This window comes from Tursiops truncatus, chromosome 16 (assembly GCF_011762595.2).
Source record: "Tursiops truncatus isolate mTurTru1 chromosome 16, mTurTru1.mat.Y, whole genome shotgun sequence".
In the NCBI taxonomy this organism is placed as follows: domain Eukaryota; kingdom Metazoa; phylum Chordata; class Mammalia; order Artiodactyla; family Delphinidae; genus Tursiops; species Tursiops truncatus.
This window is the reverse complement of record NC_047049.1, coordinates 72419482-72442785: the sequence shown is the minus strand read 5'-3', so window position 1 is coordinate 72442785 and position 23304 is coordinate 72419482. Positions and strand designations below refer to the sequence as shown.

Below are 23304 nucleotides of genomic sequence, written 5' to 3'. Positions count from 1 at the left end.
AAGACCTTGTGTTAACCTTGTCTTTACTTAAGACCTTGTCTTAACCTTGTCTGTTGTCTTCACAGGAGTATTCCAAGACCAAGCGTAAAGCTCGAACCCATGTCCCCTGCATTGAAAGGTGGATGCTTAACCACTGCGCCACCAGGGAAGTCCCAATTTTTGCTGTTTTATAGTATTCCATTTAGTAAGTGGTCAACAACTTATTTCTCCAGTATTCTGTTAAGTGACTTATATGTAGGTTGTTTCCAGTTTTTGGTATTATAAACAGTGATGCTTTGAGTCAGCACATATCTTCTGGGGCACATGTGCCAGACTTAGTATTGGGTTCTATACATGTAATGCAATGTCATGTCATTGCATGAGGGATATTGCTCTACTGTTCTTTTTTTATGTTTTTGGGTTTGGTATAAGGGTGTACCTGACCTCATTAAATGAGTTGGGGCAGTGTTTCCTCCTCTTCCACTTTCTGAAAGATATTGTTTAAAGTTGGTTTTAATTCTTCTCTAAATATTTGGCATAACTTTTCAGCAAAACCATCTGGTCTAGAGATTTTGGGGAGAGTTTTTAAATTCAATTTTAAATTTATTATTTATTTATTTAAAAAATCTAAGTACAGTCACTATTATATGTTTACAGCTCATTTTTAAATGAATTTATTTATTTGTTTTTGGCTGTGCTGGGTCTTTGTTGCTGCATGCGGGCTTTCTCTGGTTGCAGCAAGCAGGGGCTACTCTTCGTTGTGGTGGGTGGGCTTCTCATTGTGGTGGCTTATTTTGTTGCGGAGCACGGGCTCTAGGCGCGTAGGCTTCAGTAGTTGTGGCACACAGGCTTCAGTGGTTGTGGCGCACAGGCTTAGTTGCTCCGTGGCATGTGGGATCTTCCCGGACCAGGGCTTGAACCCATGTCCCCTGCATTGGCAGGCAGATTCTTAACCACTGCGCCACCAGGGAAGTCTGCAAATTCAATTATTTAATAGTTATAGGGCTGTTTAAATTATCTATTTCATATTGGGGGAGCTGTGGTAGTAGCTTTTTGAGGAGTTGGTACATTTCATCTAAGTTGCCAAATTTATGTGAGTAGAGTTCTTTATAGTTTTCCCATATTACCCTTTGAGGTTGTTTTGCCAAAATTGGAGTATTTTCGGTCATTATTTGTTCGGATACTTTCCAGGACCACACTCTTTTTTTTCCCTCCTGGGATCCCATGATGTGAACGTTAGCTCTTTTGTTATAGTCCCACAGGTTCTGGAGGCGTTGTTCACTTTTGATGCTCTATTTTCTCTCTCATTCAGATTGGATAATTTCTATTGTTCTTTATTCAAGTTCTCTGACATTCCCCCCTCTGTTGGCTCCATTCTGCTTTTGAGCCCATCTAGTGAGTTTTTAATTTTGGTAATTACATTTTTCAGTTCTAGAATTTTTACTTGGGTCTTTAAATCTTCTGTTTCTTTGATGAGTTGTACCTTTTCACTTGTTTCAAACATGTTCATAATTGCTCATTGAAGCATTTTTGTGATGGCTGCTTTAAACTCCTTGTCAGATATTCCAAATATTAGTGTTCATGTCTTCTGGTTTCCTTTGTTTTTTTTTTTTTGTTTGTTTGTTTTTGCCACGCCACGTGGCTTGTGGTGTCTAGTTCCCTGATCAGGGATCAAACCCAGGCCCCCTGCAGTGGGAGTGTGGAGTCTTATCCACTGCACCACCAGGGAAGTCCCTGATGATTTTTTTTGATACTGGACACTTTCAGCATTTTCATGAGACTCTGGCTCTTACCCAAATCTGCTCTTTTTAGCAGGTTTTCTCTGACACCACACTGGCAAAGGAAAGGGAGATGCTACCTCATTACTGCCAGGTAGGGTGGAAGTTCAGGTTCTCCATTCGGCTTCTGTTGACTGTCTGGGGATGGGCAATGGGAGAGGTGCCTCATTCTAGGGAACTGGGGCGGCTGTCAGGTTCTCTACTGGACCTTCAATGACAGCAGCTTGGCTGGGAGGGTGAGATGTGTGTGTTGCAGTCTGGTGAGGGGAAGTCTAGGCTTCCTGTTGGGCCTTGGCTGACATGGGTGAGGGTGGCATCACACTTTTTTTCTGTGGAGCTTGGCTGGAGTAGGGTAGTTATTGTCCAAAAGTTTTGTCTTACAAGGCTGCCCCTTTCCTCATCCTTTGGCTCAGAAGAGCAGGCTTCTCTTAGCACCCATTGATGTTTTCATACTGCTGCCTTCTCAAACACCCAGTGTGGAATACATGAGGCAAAAAGAAAACCCAGGAGCCCAATGTCATGTCATTTCTTGGGCCCCAAGATCCCTTCTTGGTCTGCTGTTTTCTCTCCACCTTGTTATGTTTATTTATATAATATTCAGGATGTTTAGCTGTATTTAATGGGAGGAATATGAAGCACACCTTCTTTATCTTGTCCTGAACTGGAAGGTTTGCCTTCGGTTTTGAAAGGTATTTTTGCTCTCTCTGAAATTAGAGTCTGACAGTTTTTTCTTTCAGGACTTTAAAGATGTCATTCCACAGTCTTCTCTGTTGTATTGTTTCCAGTGAGAAATTTGATGTCATCCTTATATATGTTCTTTATTTAACATGTCTGTTTTTCTGGCTAAGATTTTTTTAAAATCACTTGTTTTGAGCAATTTGATTCTGATGTTATTTGGTGTCTTTTTTTGTGTGTTTCTTTAGGTTAGGGTTCATTGAGCTTCTTGGAACTGTAGGTTTATAGGTTTTTTTAAGTGTGGAAAGTTTTAGGCCATCATTTTGTTACCGAACAGAGTTCGTGTGCCTGATGCACAGTGAGGCCAAACAAATCAAAATGTTGGCGTTTGGAGCAGGGAAAGGTTTATTGCAGGACCAAGCAAGGAGAACGGGTGGCTAATGCTGAAAAGCCCTGAACTTCCCTATGGTTTTAGGGGAGAAGTTTTTATAGGCAAAATTTGGGTGAGGGCTGCAGGGTGTGTGACTTTTTTGATTGGCTGGTGGTGAGGTAGCATAGCTGAAATTCAGTGTTTGTGCGCTGGTACCGAACTGAATCTTGGAGACAGAGTTTTGGGCAAAGTACAAAAGAATAGCTTTATTGCTTTGCCAGGCAAAGGGGGCCACAGCAGGCTAATGCTCTCAAAACTGTGTGTCCAACCCGGAGGTGGTAGTGAGGAGTTTTATAATAATGGTTCACAGAGGAGGGCGTGATCAGCTTGTGGACGTTCTTCTCATTGGTTGGTGGTGAGGTAATTGGGAGTCAGCATCATCAAACTTCTGGTTCCAACCCGTCTGGGGTCTACGTGCTTGTGGGCAGCATACCATTAACTTCTTCCACCTGGTGGGGGTTTTGGTATCTGCAAAACAGCTCAAAGATATTGTTACGTGTATCCCTTGATGGGGAACCAGGACCCTGCCCCAAGGCTGCACTATTGTTTCTTGACTGCTCCTCCTCTTGTCTGAATCCCCTCCCTTCCCTGATTAGCAGTTGTTTGAACCTGCCCTTTGGAACTCAGGGAAGGTCATGGAGGCTGAATGAAGCCTATTTCCTACAAATAAGAAATGGGGGACACAGAAAGACTTTTGTGCCTGGGAGCCCACAGAGTCCTGCTCAGTTACAAAACCAGGATCAGATTCCAGAACCAAGAGATTAGAGTAAAGAACATCATCCACCTGGAGTCTGAAGTTCATCCTCTCCCCCCTCAAGCTGCACCACATGGCTTGTGGGATCTTAGTTTCCCAATCGGGGATTGAATCCATGCCCCCTGCAGTGGAAGCAAGGAGGCCTAACCACTGGACCGCCAGGGAATTCCCCCAGAACCTGTCTTCAGCAAATTAAAATAAGAATCATCTGCAAAACACGTAAAATGCAAATTCCTGGGTGTCTCAGTAGGTCAACAAGAAGCTCAAATGATTCTGCTGCAAATGAAATATTGATTGTAATTTGAGAAATACCAATGAGACTATCAGAAAGACCAATTTAATGAAGAATCAGCAGGCTCCTAGGAGATATATTCTCTCGTTTTAGGACGGATTTTTTTTTTTTTTTTTGGTGTGGACCATTTTTAAAGTCTTTATTGAATTTGTTACAATATTGCTTCTGTTTTTTGTTCTGTTTTTTTTGGCTCCAAGGCATGTGGGTTACTAGCTCCCTGACCAGGGATTGAACCTGCACTCCCTATGTTGGAAGCCGAAGTCTTCTACTGGACAGCCAAGGAAGTCCCTAGGACAGATCTTAATATATGAATGGAGATTGGGGTTATCTACCAGGAGTAGAGCCATACCAGATAGATCTTTAGCTAGTCCTATCTGAAAAAGTGGTTGTTGATCTGGTATAGTTGAGAGGGAAGGCTGGCAATTTCCCCCTTAGAACATTTGGCTTTTGTAGACACTTTGATTGTCATGACTACGGGCAGTACTATTGGTATTCAGTGGATAGAGCACAAGGTTCCTGCTAAACATACATTGTGCAGGATAGTCCCCCAAACAAAAAAATTATCTGGTCCCAAGTGTCAATTTTGCTGCTGTTGAGAAAGCCTACTCTAAATCCTGTGTTGCCTGAAAACTGGGTTCTCCTCTTGGTGGGTGTTGAGTCAAAAGACACAACCAAGCCAAAGATCGGGAGAAGGATTTATTACTTGCAGCAAGTGAGGAGAACACCGGGGATCTTTCCCAAAGCACTGTCCCCCTAAACAGCAAAACTGGGAAAGTTTCAAGCTAAGGGTACATGCATATCCTTGAAGGGGCTTGAACAGGTGAATTCGGCATAGAATTGGGGCACAGGGTGAGAAAGTCCAAACTTCAGTTAATTGAAGTTGTGAAGGTCAGAAAAGGTCAACATCATCATCCCTTAGGTTCCAGTTGAGCTGGTGGTTGAGCTCTCAAGCGGGGTTTAAATTCAGCAAAGCAGTTCAAGAAAGTGCCTCAAGCTAATCTTTGTCATTGAAACAGAACTGGGAGACTTTGCAACTGATTTACTATCTTTGCTATTGTTATCTCTCTTGCCTGATAACAGGTTGTTCTTTTGTTCCCTTAAATCATTATTACTGAGACCTGTTCAAGGGCAAGCATTGTGGCCAGGCTTAGATTCCAAAATGGCTTAGGCCAAAAATGGCTTCTCTTATGACAAGAAAGCCATGCCTAGTTCTTTTTCTCCTGGGATCCCCTACCCAATCTTCTTACACCTGGACTAAGAAAAGATCTTGGAATAAAGAGAAGAGTAATTGCTGGCAAGATTTAAGAGACATGGCTAAAGTAGTTCTAACTCATTTTCTTTGGGAGTTGCTACCGTTAGCAATACCCACACCAACACCAAAAGAAATACTAAGCTTTGTGGCAAGAGAAGGATTAAGGGAAGAGTATACAATGGCCCAGGAAAGCCCCAGGAGCTCCCCTTACATCCGTGCTGTGAAGACTGATCCACGTTGATGACTATTTGCATGGTCTTGGAGGTCCTTGTAGAAAGCGACCAGCAAGGAGAGCTTGTATGTGTAAAGCACTTAGGTTTATGAAGCACTTATACATTCCTTAGCTTCTTTTCCTTGGGAGGTAACCAGAGTATATCAGTTTCTTGTGGCTGATGTAACAAATTACCACACTTGACAATTGAAAACGATAGAAATTTATTCTCTGATAGCACTGGAGGCTAGAAGTCTGAAATCAAGGGTTTGGTGGGGCTGCAATCCCTCTGAAATCTTTAGGGGAGAATCTGTTCCTTGCTTCTTCCAGCTTCCGGTGGCTGTCAGCATTTTTTGGCATGTAGTAGCAGTATTTCTCTCTGCTCTGTCTTCTTATCAACTTTACTTATGTGTATGTTTCAAAACTCCCTCTACCTTTCTCTCACCGGCAAACATGTGATTGCATTTATGGTCTACTCAGATAATTCAGGATAAGGTTCTCCTCTCCAGATCCTTAATTTAATCAAGTCTTTTGCCATGTAAGGTAATATTCATGGGCCCCAGGGATTAGGATGTGAACTTTTCCTTCAGAAGAGAACAATTCAGTCCACTACACAGGGCAACAGCGACCCCCATTTTACATTATTTTACTAGGTCACATGGCTAATTAATTGTGGAATTTGGCTTTAAGCCCAAATCTTAGTCCCATCTTTTATGACTATACTGTAAATCATAACAAGAAACAAGAGTGAGAAAAATAATAGCTAAGGCACAAAAGGAGAACAGAGGAGAAATAGAGAAGTAGAAAATAAAATTAAATTGCAGACTTGAGATTTTGGACAGTAAGACAAAAGAAATACTGCTGTGAAAAAAGGCCAGTAGATGAGCCCAGGGGCAGTTGCCATTAATGAATAATTACTGCCCTCTGGGGGTTTTCTTTGTCACCACACCTGTGGGTTAATGTTTCAGGCCGGGAACTATCTACAGTGGAGATAATGCTACCATTTACTTAGAACAGTGGCTCAGTGCCTTGCAAATAATAGCATTTCATCCTTGGAAGGCACCATAGGTACCAGCCATGGTCATCAGTTAACATTTTTGTGCTTAAGTTCCATAAGGACTGTTGATTTGATATTTTTATAAACCTTGAAAATAGTTATTTGCCAGATGACTAATACTCTCAAACAGTAAACTGTGTAGCTCTCATTTTTTCTACTCCTTGTGTACCGAGAGAGAATACTATTTTCATACTAGCTGTTATCAACTTTGGGTGCACTTTAGAATCACCTGGGGAACTTTAAAAACCATGATGTTCCTGCCCACCCCAGATCAATGAAAGAGCAACCTTTAGGAACAGGACCGAGAGAAGGGGTACTCAAATTTTTTCCTACTATTTTTTAATTTTCACATTAACATTTTAAAATTGATACCTGAAATTTTATAAGTTTAAAGAGTTGTAAAGTATTAAATTTCTGGCATATTGTAAATATTGACTTCAAAAGGTAAAAGTCACATTACTTCTTTAAATAATAGGTTGTAATTACCATGGTGCAACATGTAATAAACTTCTTACCACTGGGAAATTTCCCATCATTCTTTTCCATTCCACTCCCTCCATAGAATTTTATCCTACTAATATATTTTCATGCTTTAGTGTCTTTTATGACCGTCTCATAATTCTCTGGAGCAAAAATATGTATATAAATTTGGATTGAACTTTTAAGATTTCCTGTGTCCACAGGCTTTAAGTACTTAATGGTTCTGGATTGTGGGATCATTATAATACCTATTAAAACATAATTAATAAAAGCAGCATTAATATATTACAGTTTTAAAAAAATTTTATTGGAGTATAGTTGATTTACAATGTTGTGTTAGTTTCAGGTGTACAGCAAAGTGAATCAATTATACATGTACATATATCCATTCTTTTTTTAGATTCTTTTCCTATATAGGCCATTACAGAGTACTGAGTAGAGATCCCTGTGCTATATGGTGAGTCCTTATTAGTTATCTATTTTATATATAGTAGTGTGTATATGTCAATCCTTATCCCCCAATTTATCCCTTCCCCCTGGTAACCATAAGTTTGTTTTCTACATCTGTGACTCTACTTCTGTTTTGTAAATAAGTTCATTTGTAGCCTTATTTTATTTTATTTATTTATTTTTTTGTGGTACACGGGCCTCTCACTGCTGTGGCCTCTCCCGTTGCGGAGCACAGGCTCCGGACGCGCAGGCTCAGCGGCCATGGCTCACAGGCCCAGCCGCTCTGTGGCATGTGGGATCTTCCCGGACCGGGGCACGAACCCGTGTCCCCTGCATCGGCAGGCGGACTCTCAACCACTGTGCCACCAGGGAAGCCCTGTAGCCTTTTTTTAGATTCCACATATAAGCGATATCATATGATATTTGTCTTTCTCTGTCTGACTTATTTCACGCAGTATGACAATCTCTAGGTCCATTATATTACAGTTTTGAGGGGACAAAACCTAAATTTCCTTCACTAAGTGAGAGGATAGGGATTTACCTGGTGGTCCAGTGGTTAAGACATGGGCTTTCACTGCTGTGGACCAGAGTTCGATCCCTGGTTGGGGAACTAAGATCCCACAAGCCATGTAGTGCGGCCAAAAAAAAAAAAAAAAAAAAAAAAGGATAAAGTAAATATGGTATATTTATACAATGGAATGCACAGCAATAAAAAGGAATGAAATACTTATATATACATTAGTATGGATGAATTTGAAAAGCATCATGCTGAGTGAAAGAAGCCAGACAAAAGAATATATACTCTATGATACCGTTTCTATAAAAATCCTAGAAAATGCAAACCAAATCTGTGGTGATAAAAAGCAGGCTTGTAGTTGCTTGGGGCTGGCAGTGGAGGGAAGCACGGATTGCAAAGGGTTATTGGAGAACTCTTAGGGATGATGGAAATGTTCTGGAACTTGAGTGTAGTGGTGAGGTCACAGGTGTAATCATTTATCAAAATTCATCGAATTGTACAATTTAAATTATACATCAATAAGGTCGACGAAAATGTATTCCAAGTTGTTGTTTTTTTTAAAATATTTATTTATTTATTTGGCTGTGCCAGGTCTTAGTTGCAGCACGCAAACTCTTAGTTGCAGCATGCGGGATCTAGTTCCCTGACCAGGGATGGAACCTGGGCCCCCTGCATTGGGAGTGTGGAGTCTTAGCCACTGGACCACCAGGGAAGTCCCTGTTCTAAGTTTTAATAGACAGTAAACAGTACACTTTTATTGGAAATATGCAGAAGAATAAATCCCTACTCAGGAATTAAAAGAGACTAAAAGTCTCTCTTTATCTCTCTCTCTCTTTTTTTTTTGGCTGTGCTGTGCTGCTTGCGGGATCTTAGTTCCCTGACCAGGGATTGAACCCGGGCCCTTGGCAGTGAGCGTGTGGAGTCCTAACCACTGGACCGCCAGGGAATTCCCAAAAGTCTCTCATTTTTGAACCAAAGCCTATTTTGAATAATAGGCTACTGTAGATTCACACCTTCCCCCACCTCCCCATTTCCCTATCTGATCTCATTTCCTGTTCTACCCCTAACTCACCTCATTCCACTCATGTCTCACCCATATATGCACATTTGTGGGGTGTGCTTCTCTTCCTTCCTTTAAGTCTTTTCTCAAATGTCATCTTTCCAGGGAAGCCCATTCTGAACACTCTCTGAACTGGTAGTTTCCATCCCTATACTCCCATCTTTTCTATCCCTTCTTATTTTTCTTTATTCTGTAGACATTAATTCCTTTAAGTACTATATAATTTACTCATTATGTTTAGTATTTATTGCCATTAGGATATAAACTCCATGAGGGCAGCAAACTTTCTTTTGTTCTCTTTTGTACCTGGAATTGTGCCTGGCCCATACTCAGCCCTTAGTAAGTGTTGAATAAAAGAATGGATGAAAGTAGACTTAAAATGGAAGGCTTTCAGGTTAATACATATTTGGGTCAATAGGATCTCTCCTTAAACATTTTAAACCCTTCTCGGGATTTCTATGGGGGTACCCTGTCTGAAACAAAACCAAAACCAAACAACCTTCAGTTCGAAGAGGTTGACTCATTGTTTTTGAGATAAAACAAACAGGTTATATGGAATTCCATGGTGGTCCAGTGGTTAGGACTCTGCGCTTCCATTGCCAGGGTCATGGGTTCGATCCCTGATTGGGGAATTCAGATCCCACAAGCTTCGAGGTGTGACTAAAAACAAAACAAAACAAAAAACAAGCAGGTTATGCATACTATGGAATTCAGGAGTACTCAGTATAGCCATCTGATGAAGTAACACAGGGTCTTGGATTCTCCAAAGCTCAGTGCTCACTCTTCTTCCTCACAAGGAGAATGCCAGACTTAGGAGGAAAAGTAAATTTGAGGGAAAGTAAATTTAGGATGGTTGTATAGGAATGTTGAGGTGCCCAACTTGAAGTAAAATACCATTATCTGGGGGAACAAAATTCGTACAGCCTCTAAATAGATGGTTCTTCATATAAACTGAAAGAGCAGACCAGATGTGAAGCAGAATAGGAGACATCTCTGAAGCAGGAGGGGTGCGGCCAAGGATGTTGAACTTCCTACGGGGCTTCTGTTACATTTCTTTAAAAAAATTTTTTTTTGGTATTGTAATTATTGGTTGGATTTTATTTTCCATCTTGATATTTGTTTTCTTTTTCTTTCTTTCTATTTTTTTTTTTTTTTTTTTTTTTTTTTTCCACACCGTGTAGCATGTGGGATCTTAGTTCCCCGACCAGGGTTCGAACCTGTGCCCCCTGTAGTAGAAGCATGGAGTCTTAACCACTGGACCGCCAGGGAAGATTACATTTCAGCTCTGTTACATTTCAGCTCCTTCCTTGTATAACATGAGAACTTTGTGCTTTCAGTCAGATCACTGAAACCTAGTTTCTCAGAGCCTTTAATATTTTCCAAAGCAGAGGAACCTCCACCTTTGACACAAAAGTGTCATAGCTTAGGTCGATTTCTATACTATATATGTTAAGCACCCAAAACCTGTACATGGACATAAAAAGTCAGAACTGGGTCAGGAGAAACTGGCCCAGCTGTGAGGTTATTGTCAGCATTTAAAGGGCCTACTGAACTCTGGAATAGATCGAGTAGACAACAGTCTCTAGGAGGTCAGACCCATTAGCCCAATTAAGGGTGGGATGAAGATGAAATGTACAGTATTCAGAGGGAATGGAGACAACAGGCAATACTCAGAGACAAGTAGGAGCAACAGTTATGCCTCAGGAAGCCAGTTCCTAGGTTTCTAGGGCAAAGGCTGGGCTGCATGTCAAGAAGGGTGGGGTGCAAGCAAGGACCCCAGTTCCAGCAGAACTGTCAAGACACAATGTAGTTGTAGGGACTGACCTGGAGCAGTGTGATATGTAGGGAAGATTCTTCTGAGAGCGCTGGGGAGGCCACTGAGCATTCAGATTTTGAGACCACTTAACTCTTGAATTAGATAGTATGGGGAGATTTCAGTTGAATATGGATTTCAATTAGGGTCAGAAGTCTAACTTTGACAGCAATACTGAGAGTCAAAATGGCATTGTGAGAATAGCACTTATAGTCTTGTTTGAAGATTAAATTAGTTATAAAGCATTTAGAACAGTACCTTACGTAGTGAGCACTACTTATCAGGAAACGGGTCTTATGTAGAACAAAATTTTTGAAAATGCATTGTCTAAGTTCTCACTCATTTAGTATGTAACATTGTACTTTCCTGAATAAAATATAAATTTACGGGACTTCCCTGGCGGTCCAGTGATTAAGACTCTGCTCCCAATGCAGAGGGCATGGGTTTGATCTCTGGTCGGGAAACTAAGATCCCACATGCTGCATGGCACGGCCAGAAAAAAAAAAAAAAAAGTATCTAAATTTAAGAAGTTGATATTTTAAAAGTATTTATTTCATTTTTGGCTGCTTTGGGTCTTAGTTGTGGCACATGGGATCTTTGTTGCGACACACGGGATCATCCTTATAGTGCACGGGCTTCTCTCTAGTTGTGGCCCGTGGGCTCCAGAGCGCACTGGCTCAGTAGTTGCAGGACATGGGCTCTCTAGTTGTGGTGCGCGGGCTCCAAAGTGCATGGACTCTGTAGTCGCAGCACATGGGCTTAGTTGCCCTGCAGCATGTGGGATCTTAGTTCCCTGACCAGAGATGAAACCCGTGTCCCCTGCATTGGAAGGCAGATTCTTAACTACTGGACCACTAGGGAAGTCCCCAGAAGTAGATTGAGTAATTTGAACTTTTAAAATTGTAAGCGAGGGCTTCCCTGGTGGTACAGTGGTTAAAAATCCGCCTGCTAATGCAGGGGACCACGGGTGCGAGCCCTGGTCCGGGAAGATCCCACATGCAGCGGAGCAACTAAGCCTGTGCGCCCCAGCTACTGAGCCTGTGCTCTAGAGCCCGCGAGCCACAGCTAATGAGTTCGCGTGCCACAACTACTGAAGCCCGTGCGCCTAGAGCCCGTGCTCCGCAACAAGAGAAGCCACCGCAATGAGAAGCCCACGCATCATAACGAAGAGTAGCCCCGGCTTGCCACAATTAGAGAAAGCAGCAACGAAGACCCAACGCAGCCAAGACTAAAATAAATAAAAATTTTAAATTGTAAGTGAAACTGTGAATCTTGATGGATTTGAAAAATATTACACGGCTGATGAAAAGAATGATGAGAGTGGTATAAGAAAAACGTATAAATGTTGCATATGTATTTACACTTCTATTTTATCTGAATCACATCTAAAAATAACAAAAGAAGTAAAAAACAAATGGCAAAGGACAACTAATGAAGGAATAGATTTAAAGAAAAGAAATAAAGGTAATCGACAAAACAATGAAGCTACGATACTCATGCATTATGCGCGTGAACTACAGTATATATAATACGTAGAAGTGTATGAATGATCATTTAAGGGAATATCTATCTCATGTTGTTCACTGAGAAGAAAAGTGTCGTCATCTAAATAGAAGTAGTTAAAACATCCTTAAGCCATAAACTGGGCAGCCAATTGTTTTGTGCTCATAAATCCAGCTTTCCATCTGTGAATAACTCTGGGTGACCAGCAGTTACCTCTGTTGGATTTCCATTTTAATTATTAGAAAATGATATAGATAGCCTCAAGCTCAAAAGGACCAAAATATGAATATTTGTGGAAGGGCTTGTTTCTGTGAACAAATTTGTCAGAGAACAATAGCCAAATTTTAGGGCTCTTTTGAGCTTGAACTTGAGGCTAAATGGGTTGGCTGGGTTCCCCTCTCATAGATCCTCATCGATTCAGCACAGTGAGAAGACTTCAGTTCATCCCAGATGCTGGTTCTCTGGTTACTATAGCACAGTTTCTCAGAGACTGGACCAAGGATCTGCTGCATCAGAATCACCTTTTGTGCTTGTTAAAAAAAAAAAATGCCAGTGGGCCAAAGACCTTAACAGATACCACACCAAAGAAGATATACACATGGTAAATAAGCCCATGAAAAGATGCTCCTCATTATACGTCTTCAGGAAAATGCAAAATAAAACAATGAGATATCACTACGTAACTACTAGAATCTGAAAAGGCTACATACTGTATGATTCCAACTACATGACATTCTGGAAAAGGGAAAACTATGGAGACAGTTAGAAGATCAGTTTCCAGGGTTTAGGAGGGATAAAAAGGTAGAGCATAGAGGATTGTTGGGGCAGTGAAACAGCTCTGTATGATATTATAATGGTGGATACACATTATTATACATTTGTTCAAACCTATAGAATGTGCAACACCAAGACTGAACTGTAATGTAAACTATAGATTTTGGGTGATAATGACTGATGTGTCAATGTTCGTTTATCAGTTATAACAAAAGTACCACTCTGGCAGGGAATGTTAATAATGGGGGAGGCTGTGCATGAGTTGGAGCGGGAAGTATATGGAAAACCGCCATACCTTCCTCTCAATTCTGCTGTGAACCTAAAACTGCTCTAAATAGAAAGTCTATTTATTATTAATTAATTAATTAATTATTTATTTGGCTGTGTTGGGTCTTGGTTGCTGCGCGCGGGCTTTCTCTAGTTGTGGCGAGCGGGGGCTCCTCTTGGTTGGGGTGCACGGGCTTCTCATTGCGGTGGCTTCTCGTTGCGGAGCGTGGGCTCTTGGTGCGTGGGCTTCAGTAGTTGTGGCTCGCGGGCCTTAGAGCACAGGCTCAGTAGTTGTGACACACGGGCTTAGCTGCTCCGCAGCATGTGGGATCTTCCTGGATCAGGGATCGAACCCGTGTCCCCTGCATTGGCAGGCGGATTCTTAACCACTGCACCACCAGGGAAGCCTAGAAAGTCTATTTAAAAGACAAAAATCCCTTCCAATTCCAGGGTCCAACCCCAGACCTACTGAGTCACAATCTCTAAGGATAAATCCCTTGGGACTTCCCTGGTGGTCCAGTGGTAAAACTCCGTGCTTCCACTGCAGGGGGTGTGGGTTCGATCCCTCATCAGGGAACTAAGATCCCGCATGCCGCGCGGTGGTGCAGCCAAAAAAAAAAAAAAGGATAGATCCCTTAAATTTTCATTGTCAGCAAGTAACTCAGATGATTCCTATGCCCACTAAAATTTAAAATCTACTTCACTAGAGGACATAGATATGCTTGTTCCTCAGATGAGGCTGCCCAGTTCAGGAATAGCTCAGTACCCAGCTGGGTGATGTGAAGGCATCAGAGGCTGACAACAAATACTTCCTTCCAGCAAATACTCTTCCCCCCTCTTCCTTGCTTTATTAACCTCAAATGGTCGTGTAATACACATATTATTCTGTAGCTTGATTTTTTTTTTGCTATTGTTTTGCATTTAGCAATGTATTGGGACATAGAGAACTTTTTTTTTTTTAACTGCCCTGTATTCCACTGTATGGCTGTACCATAACTTTTATTTATTTATTTATTTAAAAAATATTTATTTTCTTTTTTTATTTTCTTGATTTTTTAGCTGCGTCAGGTCTTTGTTGCGGCGCTCTGGCTTCTCTCTAGTTGCGGTGCGCAGGTTTCTCTCTAGTTGTGGCGTGCGGGTTTTCTTTCTCTAGTTGTGGCGCACAGGCTCCAGGGTGCATGGGCTCTGTAGTTTGCGGCATGCAGGCTCTCTTGTTGAGGCCCGCGAGCTCAGTAGTTGTGGTGCACGGGCTTAGCTGCCCCACGGCACGTGGGAACCTAGTTCCCTGACCAGTGATCAAACCCGCGTCCCCTGCATTGGAAGGTGGATTCTTTACCACTGGACCACTAGGGAAGTCCCCCATAACTTTTAAAATATGTTCCCTAATGATGGTTCCTAAACATTTGCCATTACAAAAAATGCTGCCATAAATAATCTTGTACATGCATGTATGTACATATCATTTTGCACCTCTTTGAATATATCTGGAGGATAAATTCCTCCAAGTGGAATATGCTGGATTAGGAGTATATGCATTTGCAGTTTCCATCTGTGGTGCCAAGTTACCCTCCATAGAGGTAGTACCAATTACATACTCACCAGGAATATGTGTGTCCTACATTATTTTTTAATGGCTGCGTATTATTCTATTGTAGGGATTACCATAATTTGTTTAATCTGTCTGCTGTTTGTGAACATTGAAATTGTTTCTCTATCCCACATTTCTTTAGCTCTCAAAGCCACACTATTTGATTGTCCTATGACTAAACTACCCAGCATGAAGGATTTGACAATCTTGGGAGGATCCTTGTGGTTGACTTATTATTGTTGTGATTATCGTAACAACAGCACTGCAGACTTCTAAGTGTGTCTCCACCTATGATCTCACTTCTGTGGTTAGACCTCACCTCTAGCCCCTGGGAATTTCTTCTGTGAACCCAGCAGGATGACATCCCTTAAGTCAAATTCCAAAGCTTTGAAGCAGATCAGCAGATCAGGGCCCCCTAATGACTGATTACACACAGCTCTGACCCTACACAGCTTCAAGCTTGTTGTTTTCTGCAGCCTTTCATCCCTGCATCCTGAAGATGAGTCCATTTCTTCCCCAGTGGGAAAGCAAACAGTGGAGTGGGAAGAGTGGTGATGCATGTCCCCCAGGCTATGCAAAGGGGGAACACTCTGATCTCTGCAGTGACTTGTTTGCAAATGCCTTTCCCTTCATGCCAGAGGACCCAAGAGAGAAGTGGGAGTGGGGACAGCTCTGGCACCTGGAAACTGAAGTTTATCTGCGTGAAGCAATACACGAAGTGGTTTCTGCTCAGCATCTCCAGCTTGTTGTATTTTAGTACTGCTGTAGCCTCAAACTTGGATAGTTTCATACTGTTTGTGAAAGAGTTCTAAAATATTTAGAGGTTCTCAGAGATAGTGGTCTTGGGGTGGAGACACTTCTCCGAAAAGAGTGCTACAATTCCAGCCATGATGGCCTTTTCTCGTTAATCTCCTTGTTTTCTCTCTCTATCCTGTATCCGGTTAGAAATCAGAGTGAGATTGAAATGCTACTAGAAATTATTTTGGCCAGAGACACATGAATATTTAATCCTACCAAAGAATAACCAAGAAAGGCATATAGTCAAGGAAGGTTAGCAGAGGAAAACAGAGTAACACTTGATTGGTAAATTTGCTTTTGGCCCCTAATCCCAATATAGACAACTCACATGAAGTTGTCTATAAAGAGGAGGCCTATTCCCACCCAACTTCACCATCCAAAGATCCCAAACCATAGTACTGGTGTACCATGAAATGGCCATGAAGAAATAAGACGGAAGAGAAGGATATGACTACAACTTACTTCCTGTGAGCATGGACCCAGGACCTTATCACTTTAGCAGCTTGGAAAGAAGACAAAATAGGACTTCCCTGATGGCGCAGTGGTTGAGAGTCCACCTGCCGATGCAGGGGACACGGGTTCGTGCCCCGGTCTGGGAAGATCCCACGTGCCGTGGAGTGGCTGGGCCCATGAGCCATGGCCGCTGAGCCTGCGCATCCGGAGCTTGTGCTCCGCAACGGGAGAGGCCACAACAGTGAGAGGCCCGCGTACCACAAAAAAAAAAAAGACAAAATAGCCACACTTCTATGGATGCACTATTGGGAAAAAGCATGTCCTAAGCAGGGAGAAGGTAAGGGCACCGAGGCACAAACATACTTGCTATGCCCAAGGGACAGCTTCTAATCCATGGATTTTATTATTTAATCCATGATTCTAAAAGGTGTTTTGGATTGCAGTTGATAGCTGTGGACTTAATAATTTTAAACGTAGCAGCCTTCATTTCTTGGTTGCACCAGGACTGTTAAGCACTTTGTTTTGTTTTGCTGACATACACTTATTCCTCTTGGCATATAAAATTCTGAACATCAGTGATATCATTCTTTTCCTAATCACCAACTGTGATGGTGGTATGGTCGGGGGGGACCTTGTAAAGATACATAACAAAGCAAGAAAATCAAATTAATACTGGCAATAAATTAAATACTTTGTTGGAAGTCTCTCGGGTTCATAATTTGTGTAAATGATTTATAATTTAATTGATCATCTGCTTTCCTGATTATTACATGAACCACAAGGAATACTTAAAACTACCCCACTCTGTTATGGAGAAAAAAATAACCCATATCAAGAGGTCTGAGTCAATAATATCTTGGCAAAACTTGATCTGAATGTCAATTGGCCGCATCATTTGGAAGCAGTTTTGGTGTCCAGTTCAGTGGATTTTTTCCAGTTTCCATGAAATACAGATATCCATAGCTCTTCATCCTGGAAAACTGCAGCTAGATGTGTTCTGTTTCAGCGTTTCTCAAAAGTAGTTTATTCCACAAACATTAGAGGGCAGCATTTGATAGGGATTTCAAAAAGGCCGAAAATTCTCCACATCAAACCTGCCTGAATGCTCCATTGGGCTAGGCTTTTCTTTCTTCTTTTCTGGTTCCACTTTGATTTCAAGCCAGGAAATGCCTTTCCCTGTGGCTTTCACTGTCCACTGTCCTCTTTTTCCTCAAGGGACACAGCGAGCTGGCTGGGGTTCATAGTGGATTAGTGCTCAGCATCTCTTTTCCCTCCTTTTAGGATGGGGCCAAAGGAATGCCAAAACTCTATCTCCCAATTCCCTTATAGTTAAGATTCCAGATGTGATTTAAGTTTGTCCAGTCAGATGCGCTTTTGGGATATTTGAAAGACGGATATGTACCTGGAGGGGCACTGTTGCTGCTTCTGTTTCCTGCAGGCAAGCCTGGTGCGGAGGGGTTGGGCTTTCTGGAGTAGCATGACCATGTCCAGTCACTAGCTTCATGGGGGTCATGGCGAGGGGTCTGAACATGCAGTTTTTGCTGATGCCAGTGTAGCAGTGTGACTTTGAAAGCAACAGCAGCAGCGGTGGGGCATTGTGATTCCGATTGCTTTGGGCTGTGAGTTTCTGTAGCTAACAGTTCCAGGGCAGTTTCTGATCGTATCTTCTTGATTTTACCTGGTTCCTTGGCAGACAGTTCTGTTGTCTGGGAGCCATTTCTGGAGGCGTTGCCTCAAATTTGCTTCTCCAGATCTTCCAGATTTTTCCTTTTTTTTTCTTTCATTCATTTATTTATTTAATACCTGTATACATGTAGTAGTTTCAGAATTGTTTATGTACACTTGTCTTTAGACTTGCAGTTTCTACTCATTCCCCAAGTTACTTAGGTCAGTTCTCTTTACCCCCATACTCTTCCATGAGATTTATCATAGTTTATTTATTTATTTAAAATTGAAGTATAGTTGGTTTACAATGTTGTGTTAGTTTCTAGTGTATAGCAAAGTGATTCAGTTTTTTATATATATATATATATATATACACACACACACACATACACATATGCATATATATGTGTATGTATATATATTCTTTTTCAGATTCTTTTCTTTTTTAAAAATAAATTTATTTATTTTATTTATTATTTTTGGCTGTGTTGGGTCTTCGTTGCTGCACGCGGGCTTTCTGTAGTTGCAGCGAGCGGGGGCTACTCTTTGTTGCAGTGTGCGGGCTTCTCATTGCAGTGGCTTCTCTTGTTGTGGAGCACGGGCTCTAGGTGCCTGGGCTTCAGTAGATGTGGCTTGCGGGCTTCAGTAGTTGTGGCTCACGGGCTTAGTTGCTCCATGGCATGTGGGGTCTTCCCGGACCAGGGCTCGAACCTGTGTCCCCTGCATTGGCAGGCGGATTCTTAACCACTGTGCCACCAGGGAAGCCCCCAGATTCTTTTCCATTATAGGTTATTGAATATAGATCCCTGTGCTATACAGTAGGTCCTTGTTGTTTATCGGTTTTATATATAGTAGTGTGTGTCTGTTAATCCCAGACTCCTAATTTATTCTTCCCCCCGCTTCCCCTTCGGTAACCATAAGTTTGTTTTTGCTGTCTGTGAGTCTATTTCTGTTAAATAAGTTCATTTATATCACTTTTTTAGATTCCACATATAAATGATGTCATATGGTATTTGTCTTTCTCTGTCTGACTTACTTCACTTAGTATGATAATCTCTAGGTCTATCCATGTTGCTGCAAATGGCATTATTTCATTTTTTTTATGGCTGAGTAATATTCTATTGTGTATATATAGCACATCTTCTTTATTCATTCATCTGTCGATGGACGTTTAGGTTGCTTCCATGTCTTGGCTATTGTAAATAATGCTGCTATGAACATTGGGGTGCATGTATCTTTTCAAATTAGAGTTTTTAAGTGTTTTATACTCACCCAATTCTCTGCATTTCTTAAATGCCTTCCTGCTTAAAATAGCTAAACTGGTTTCTGTTTTTCTAAAAGTGACCCATGAATGATACATTGGCTGAAGGTAAGCAAAAGCTACAGCCCAAGAATAACACTGTCATCCATATCTCTATGATCTTTGTAGCCTTCAGGTGAACAGATGAAAAACCACCATGAAATCTCAGGAGTAATGAGTTACTTCTTCCTGTGTTCCTTGCCCCACTTCTAAAGTACATAATTATATCCCACCACTGCTACTATTATAATGGATGTGAGGTGGTAATCTCTTGGACTGCATGTTGGCAATCAAGCTCACAGCCATAATTCATTCAAAAATCGTTTACCAAGCAGATGACAGTGAGCCAGTCTGGAAAGGCTTGTTAGGAACTAACCACACTAACATTAGTGTAGTGTGGCTTCCCAGGTCCCACAGACCCACTGGCTGATGCATTCTGATATCACTGGCTTAAGGAATCTACAGATCTGAGGATGCCTGCCAAGTTCCTCAACTATTCTGCATACTTTCCTTGTGAATGAGGCACAGCTGGGATGGGTTCCCTGACATTATCCACACACTAGTATGAGAAATATCTAAGCCCTTTCGACCTCATAGGATTGGCTGTAAACAAGACACATTCTACTTATTTATGCTTTTCAACAACTGCTCTTCCAGTCCAAGGGCACTTTACATGAATATGCAGTATACCAGCCACTCTTAGAATGACATTGTTACTCCAGATGGTGTATCATATACAGAGTCTCTGGTAAGTGGATTCTTTACTGATAAATGTCCAGATTTTCACATAAGATACTTGATAAGATTTCAAACTGAACCTACAGTGTACAAAATTAACCTCAGAGTTTGATTTTCAGGGAGTCACAAACTGAAATTCCTCAATTTTCTATGACCAGTATGCTACGAGAATCCCTAACTTTTGTAGCTGCAGGGTTGAGATTGCTATAAGAATGAGAAAAGGAATCAGAGATTTCCAAGTACTCAATCTCTCTTAAAAACCCACCATTGAAATTTCACTGCATAAGGAAGCCCTCTACCTTCTTTGTCCATAGAAACTGTTTTTTGCCATCCTGAGAGCTCCCTTCCAGGAGGAAGCTGATACTCCCCCCTCACATCTGCTGTCAGCAGGCCAGGCACTAGGACCAGGTCCCATTTTTCCCTGGGGTCATATGCAAAACCAGACATTTCAAAAGGAAGTTTATGTTTTGAAAACATTGCAAGAATTGCTTAATTTTTATCAACCAAAAAAAATAAAAAGCAAACTTTTTACAAATTGATGTTGAGCCTATTTGGCTCAGAAGCACGGCTGATACTTTCAGATGGGGTTAAATTTGTTTCCAGGGGTGACAGTTCCCTGGTCTTTACCCTACAACTTGCTCCCTGGAACCAATTTTCGTATCTGTTAGGATTCTTCAGTTGAAACAACATAAATCAACTCTGGATAACTGGATTGTTGTAGTGGTTAATAGCTTAGGCTTTCCTAAGGTACAAATTCTGACTCTCTAACTTACTAATTGTCACTGGACAATCAAACTAATCTCCATTTGCTCTCTGCAAAAGGGAATAATAAAAATACTACATACTTCATAAGGCCTTGTGGAGAACAAGTGGGAAATTACATTTGAAGTTTTGGTACATGGTAACAATTGGGTAGATTTTAATTATAATTTTATTTCTAGCTGGCCCTTCATTTCTTGAAAGAATCATAATGATCATTAAATAAATCCCTGCTGCCTCTCACCCTGGAGTCCACCACGCAGAGTTGTTGATGTAATAAATAAGTTGTTTCCGAATGAGCACTTGTACTTTGCAGTGTCAGCCCTCGTGGCGTTAAATTTGGAGCTTATGCTTGAAATCGTTTGTGTTAGTCCTAGAGTGAGCAGACCTTGACACAAAGTTGGGAATGCAAGAGGTTTATTGGGAGGTAATAAAAGAAGTGGGATCACCTTCAGACTGTGATGTAAACTCTGGTGGCAGCGAAGGGAGAGGAGGAGGAAGCAGGATTGGGGAAGGAGAGCCTCAGACTGTGATGCAGAGATGACAGAACTTCAGCCAACCCAATGCGGAGCTCTAGAGCAAAGATTGCTCTTAGAGGAATATGCAGAAATGGCCAGGCCCTGATGTCCCTGCTGTGCTGTCATTGGCTGGGGGATGCCTTGGAAGAGAATGGTTTCAGCCTGGAAGTTAATGGCAGATCCCAAAAGCATGCACAGCTGAGGCTGCCAGCAAGTTCTTCCTTGAAGGGAGTTCTGAGTGGTCAGCCTCTATGGCTGTCGTGGTCCACCCCTTGTGCTGCATGGCAGCAGCTTCTCTAGGGTTTCAATGAGCCTCTCTTCCTAATGGCGAAGTTATGGGTTCCAGCTGGTATTCACTGTTCCCCTCCGGTGTCCATTCTAAATTCCTCTCTCCCTCATCTACCCCCTCTCTGTCCTTAGTGGCTTATCGATTGGTTTGACACCCATGTGCTAATTCTAAGGACTCTGAACCCCTAGGAACCATACTCTTCGTCTTCTCAGATCAGGATGGCTGCGCTTGTCCATTTACAGTTACGATTGGACAAGGGAATAACCAGAAGTACCCCAGTGGGTCACCTGAGTTCCACACATATTCCTGCCTGTCCCAATTGTGTCACAGCAGCCCTGCCTCCTATGGATCGAGCTCAGTAACTCCTGTTAAGGCAGTAACTCCTGTTCTTGCCTGCTGGTCCTAAATATAAAGAGACCAAAGTTCCCAGATGGCAGCCGTGTCTTACAGATTAATGGAAAACTTGCTATGTCCCTTTGCAAGGGTATGTCCCCTTTTGGAATCAGGACCTGTAATCCCGCAGAGCCCAGAGCTGTTTGGACAGAAAGCACAAAGTCCCCTGATGGGTCATTGCAAATGATGTTAAGTGAGGCCACTCCTGCTTGGTTCCTGGATCCATGAATTCTTCCTGTTGGGGACGTGGAATCAATAGGTCTCTGATTCAGTGTGTGCACTGCATCCTGGAGGATGGTACCCCATCCTTGCAGAGTATTACCTAGGAGTTAGTACTTCTGTAGGTCATTTCATTATTCTAACAGGTTGGCAGCTTCTGGATGGAGCAATATATGATATGACCATTGGAGCTCATGGTCTTGGCCCCTCCCATCCCTCCTTCTTTTCCCTACCTGATTGGATGCTATACTGTGTAGGGCTTTAAGACTGTGGATCAGGTGCTCCCTAGCCATGCCCTCCAAATCTGTTCTAGGTAAGTCATATAAGTGACAAATAACACAATATTTGTTCTTCTGTATCTGGCTTATTTCACTTAGTATAATGTCTTCAATGTTCATCCATGTTGTAGCATGTGTGAGAAGATGACTTTTTAAAAAGCTTTTTTTTTTTAAAAGCTTTTAATTGAAGTATAACATACAAAGAGAAAAGTGAGTAACTCCTCCCAAGTTGAACACATCAGGGTAAGCAGCACCTAGATAAGAAACCTAGTAACTGGCACCACAGAAGACCCCCCATGCTCCCTTCCAGTCCTAACCCCAGTGATAAGCTCTATCCTAACTTCTAAGAATACAGATTAATTTCACCTAGTATTTAACTTTATATAAATGAAACCATGCAATATTTATTCTTTTTCTGTCTGCTTTCTTTTGCTCAGTATTATGTTTGTGGCATTCATCCATATTGTTGTGTATAGTTATAGTTTTTTTATTCTTGTTGCAATATATGAATATTCTCATTGCTATGTGTGAAGAGTCTCATTCTGTTGTATGAATATACCACAATTTATTTATCCTTTATACTGTCGATGGTACTTAGGTAGTTTCTGTTTTTAGCTCTTATAAATGGTGCTGCTATGAACATTCTTGAACATGTCTTTTGGTGAACCCATGAGTAGATTTATATTATTTATATGCATATGTAATATATGTTGAATATATGGTATATAATGTGAATATGTAATATGAACCTATATACAGGTTTCCCCTGTTATCTGAAAGCAGAGCATTCTTATGAAACCTTTTATAAGCCAAAATGGCGAAGTGAAGAAACAATTACCTAAGGACACATCTTGCTAATGGATGCACAGGATAAATGGAACTAAAGCACAGATGCTCACAGACACAGTTCAAAGCTATGGCAGCTTGATGCTGAGATGCTGAGCGTAGCTCCCAGGGAAGGAGCTTGGCGGGGCCACTCTCATTACTCAGGTGAGCACTGCCTCTAGAATGGCT

General features: G+C 41.6%; 1 protein-coding gene across 8 annotated transcripts in view; it reads left to right on the top strand.

Moving 5' to 3' along the window:
- The window catches only part of LOC109550124 (uncharacterized), a 99718-nt gene that overhangs the window by 2036 nt on the left and 74378 nt on the right, over nucleotides 1–23304 (top strand). For 7 of the 8 annotated variants that reach the window (XR_012326643.1, XR_012326644.1, XR_012326645.1 and 4 more), the window contains exon 2: nucleotides 66–184. Coding sequence is in view for 1 of the 8 variants with exons in the window: in XM_073793583.1 (XP_073649684.1) it covers nucleotides 23226–23280 (55 nt within the window). In the remaining 7 variants the exon portion in view is untranslated. Of the gene's footprint in view, nucleotides 1–65; nucleotides 185–15022; nucleotides 23281–23304 lie in introns of all 8 variants that reach the window. The other variant, XM_073793583.1, reaches the window with a different exon arrangement.